Source organism: Nematolebias whitei, chromosome 5, assembly GCF_014905685.2.
Source record: "Nematolebias whitei isolate Nwh7 chromosome 5, NemWhi1, whole genome shotgun sequence".
In the NCBI taxonomy this organism is placed as follows: Eukaryota; Metazoa; Chordata; class Actinopteri; order Cyprinodontiformes; family Rivulidae; genus Nematolebias; species Nematolebias whitei.
In genome coordinates this window covers 54,355,971-54,359,089 of record NC_056502.1, presented here as the reverse complement: position 1 = coordinate 54,359,089, position 3,119 = coordinate 54,355,971, and the positions used below count along the sequence as shown (strand labels likewise).

Below are 3,119 nucleotides of genomic sequence, written 5' to 3'. Positions count from 1 at the left end.
GGGTGATTTTCCTGAATGATCTTTTAGACACAAGATAAGACTTTTGGGAGTTTTTATCATAAATAAGTCTAAAACAGGCAGTTCTGGTTAATTAATTTAACCAGTTTACAGTTTATTGAACAGAACCATTTAACAGTTAATTTTATTAGAAAGTGGGGAATAAATAAAACACTTGATTCTCTTTGCCCCTCCCGACCTAGAGGAGATCCCACTATAATAAAAGTAGACACAGACTTTGCACAATATCCTTTTTAATACAACAAAGGTTAGTACTGACTAACCCCAACCTAACCAGTACTCCTCAGTCCCAACTGAAAATATAGAGCTGACATTGTGCTTCTTCAGGGAACGGGGCCTTTAAGGTCAGTGAGAAAGTAAAAAAGTAAACAACACATGCACACCTCGTCAGTCAAACATTATCTAAGGCCAAGTTTCTTCTTCTCTTTCTGTTTCTTGCGAACCACCTCAATATTGCGGTCCTTCCACATGCTCTTCCTCAGTTTGATAGGACGACTCCCAACATACTTCCCTGAATAAACACAAAGAACACCAAGGTTGAAAAGAAAGAAAACTAAGAAACAATCCGAACTCTGCCCCCTCAGAGTATGGGATACTAACCATTCATCTCTCTCATGGCTCTGACATAGTCATTGGGATCCTTAAAACTAACAAAACCATAACCTTTTGTCTTCCCAGTACGTTTATCTCGGACCACCTGAAAAAACAAGCACAACAATCATTATTATTATTATGACTGTAACCTATGAAGAATTATTATTAAAACCTTTTTTAAGGGCACATTATTTACAATAATGGACTGTACTCCTTTCTATCTTATCAACACACTCAAAGTGTTTTACAACAATCTGTGTCCTCATTTACCCGTTCATACAGCACTCTACTATTTCTGTACAAAGAATAATTGATGCTTTAGATCACATGCACCAATGGGACACACATGGGAGGCAATGAGGGGTTCAGTGTCTTGCCCTGGGACACTTCGGCATGTGACTGCTGGTGGATTCGAACCCCCAACTCTTGCATTGGAGGACGACTGCTCTAAGCGTTCAGTCACAGCCACTCCAATAAGGCATATATTGTGTCATTTTCTGGCAGTTTTTGTCCAGTGTTTCTGTACAGTGCCTCGGGACGACTTCTGTTGTGAATTGGCCCTATATAAATAAACTGAATTGAATTGAATTGGTACTAGGCTGTGCTGTTTGTTTCCCAGTCTTTGGAGTTTATTTTACTTTAAAACATATTTGACATAATATCAAAAACAAGTTTAATCTAAACCATCAACATTTGCTAAATACTTTTCAAACCAGACTGTTTTAAGAGGTGGTTCAGGCATCTGGTAAAGATTGCTAGGAATAAAATAACCTTGATGATAAATGGTGGAAAATAACATAATATGAATTGGTGAATATAAAGTTTAATTATGAATTATGGAAAACAAATCATATAAAGATGGCTAGAATTTCTGTTACATGTGGCCATAAGCCGATAAATAATACCTTTTCAAGAACTGCTAACTTTAAAACCAAACCATGACACTTTCTGTTGTCAGTAGGAAAATAGTTACTTATTTCTAACGAGGCCTTTAATGACAAACAAAACATCAAAAAGGTTCTTGCTCAGGTAACTGAAGTTAAATTATATCCTGATGCATGCTCAATATTCCAGGTAGAAAAATCCAAAAAAGTTCAATCTGGTCCTCTGGACATTCAAAAAAACAAAAAACAAAACAAAGCAAAAAAATATAGAAACGTTTCGTCTCTCATCCAAGAGACTTCCTCAGTCTGAGGTGCTGTATTCAGCTCAGTCTCTTAAATAGCACCTTCTCAGAGTGGATCAACCAGTTTGCTGCTGACAACCAAAACCAGCTGATCACATGCTCAAGAAGGACCATCAGCCTAACAATGGGTCATTAGCACCTGATGGCTGTTTACTGTTCACAGAGGGCTGAGTGATACTAGCAATCACAGCATTGTAAGAGGGGGACAGTTGAACCTGGAGGCTCCACCCCTGTTTAATGATGGACGATTTCTTTTCACAAAGATGGCCTCCTTTACTCCTCTCTCAAACCATCGTTCCTCTCTGTCCAGGATGTGAACATCTTCATCCCTGAAAGAGTGACCGCTGGCCTGGAGATGAGTGTAGACCTCAGAGTCCTGGCCTGATGATGTTGATCTTCTGTGCTGGTCCATCCTTTTGGCCAGTGGCTGTTTAGTTTCCCCGATGTAAGACTGATCACAGCCCTCCTGACACTGAACAGCATAAACAACATTACTCTGTTTGTGCCGGGGGACTGGATCTTTGGGATGAATCAGTCTTTGCCGTAATGTATTTTGGGGTTTAAAAGCCACTGGGACGTTATGTTTAGAAAATAAACGTCTCAGTTTCTCTGATACCCCCTCAACATATGGAATGACCACTGGTCTGGGTCTGGGTTCCTCCTTTTCACCTGATGGCTGACTGGAGTCCTGTTTGGGTTTCTTCTCTGCTTTCAGGAAGGCCCAGTTAGGATATCCACATTGCTCTAGAGCCTGTCTTGTGTGGGATTTCTCCTTCTGCCTGGCTCCTGAGTTAGTGGAGACACTGTCTGCTCTGTGGTACAGAGTCCTGATGACTCCTAACTTGTGCTCCAAAGGGTGATGGGAGTCAAACTGCAAATACTGGTCTGTGTGGGTGGGTTTGCGGTACACCTCAGTTTGCAAATGTCCTCTATCAGAGACTGAGACCTCACAGTCCAAGAAAGCCAACTTGCCATTTTGTACATCTTCTCGTGTGAACTTGATGTATTTATCCACAGAGTTGATGTGGTCAGTAAAATGTTGGACTTCCTGAGATTTGATTTTAACCCAGGTGTCGTCAACATACCTGAACCAATGACTTGGTGGTGTCCCTGAAAAGGACATCAAGGCTCTCTTTTCTACCTCCTCCATGTACAGGTTGGCAACAATAGGAGAAACTGGAGACCCCATAGCACACCCATGTTTCTGCCTATAATATTGCTCCCCATATGTGAAGTAGGTTGACTGCAGGCACAGTTTCAAGAGTTGACACAGTTGTTCTGTGGAAAGCGTGGTCCTGCTGCTCAGAGTGGTGTCTGATTT

At 41.0% G+C, this 3,119-nt stretch overlaps 1 protein-coding gene across 1 annotated transcript in view; it reads right to left on the bottom strand.

Annotated features, from left to right (window-relative positions):
• Positions 1-234: 234 nt before the first annotated feature.
• rbm42 (RNA binding motif protein 42) overlaps positions 235-3,119 on the bottom strand; it is a gene marked incomplete at its 5' end in the record, with an annotated part of 87,190 nt that continues 84,305 nt past the window's right edge. Inside the window, 2 exon segments of the mRNA XM_037676483.1 lie at positions 235-529; positions 619-715. Of these exon segments, the coding sequence (XP_037532411.1) occupies positions 417-529; positions 619-715 (210 nt within the window).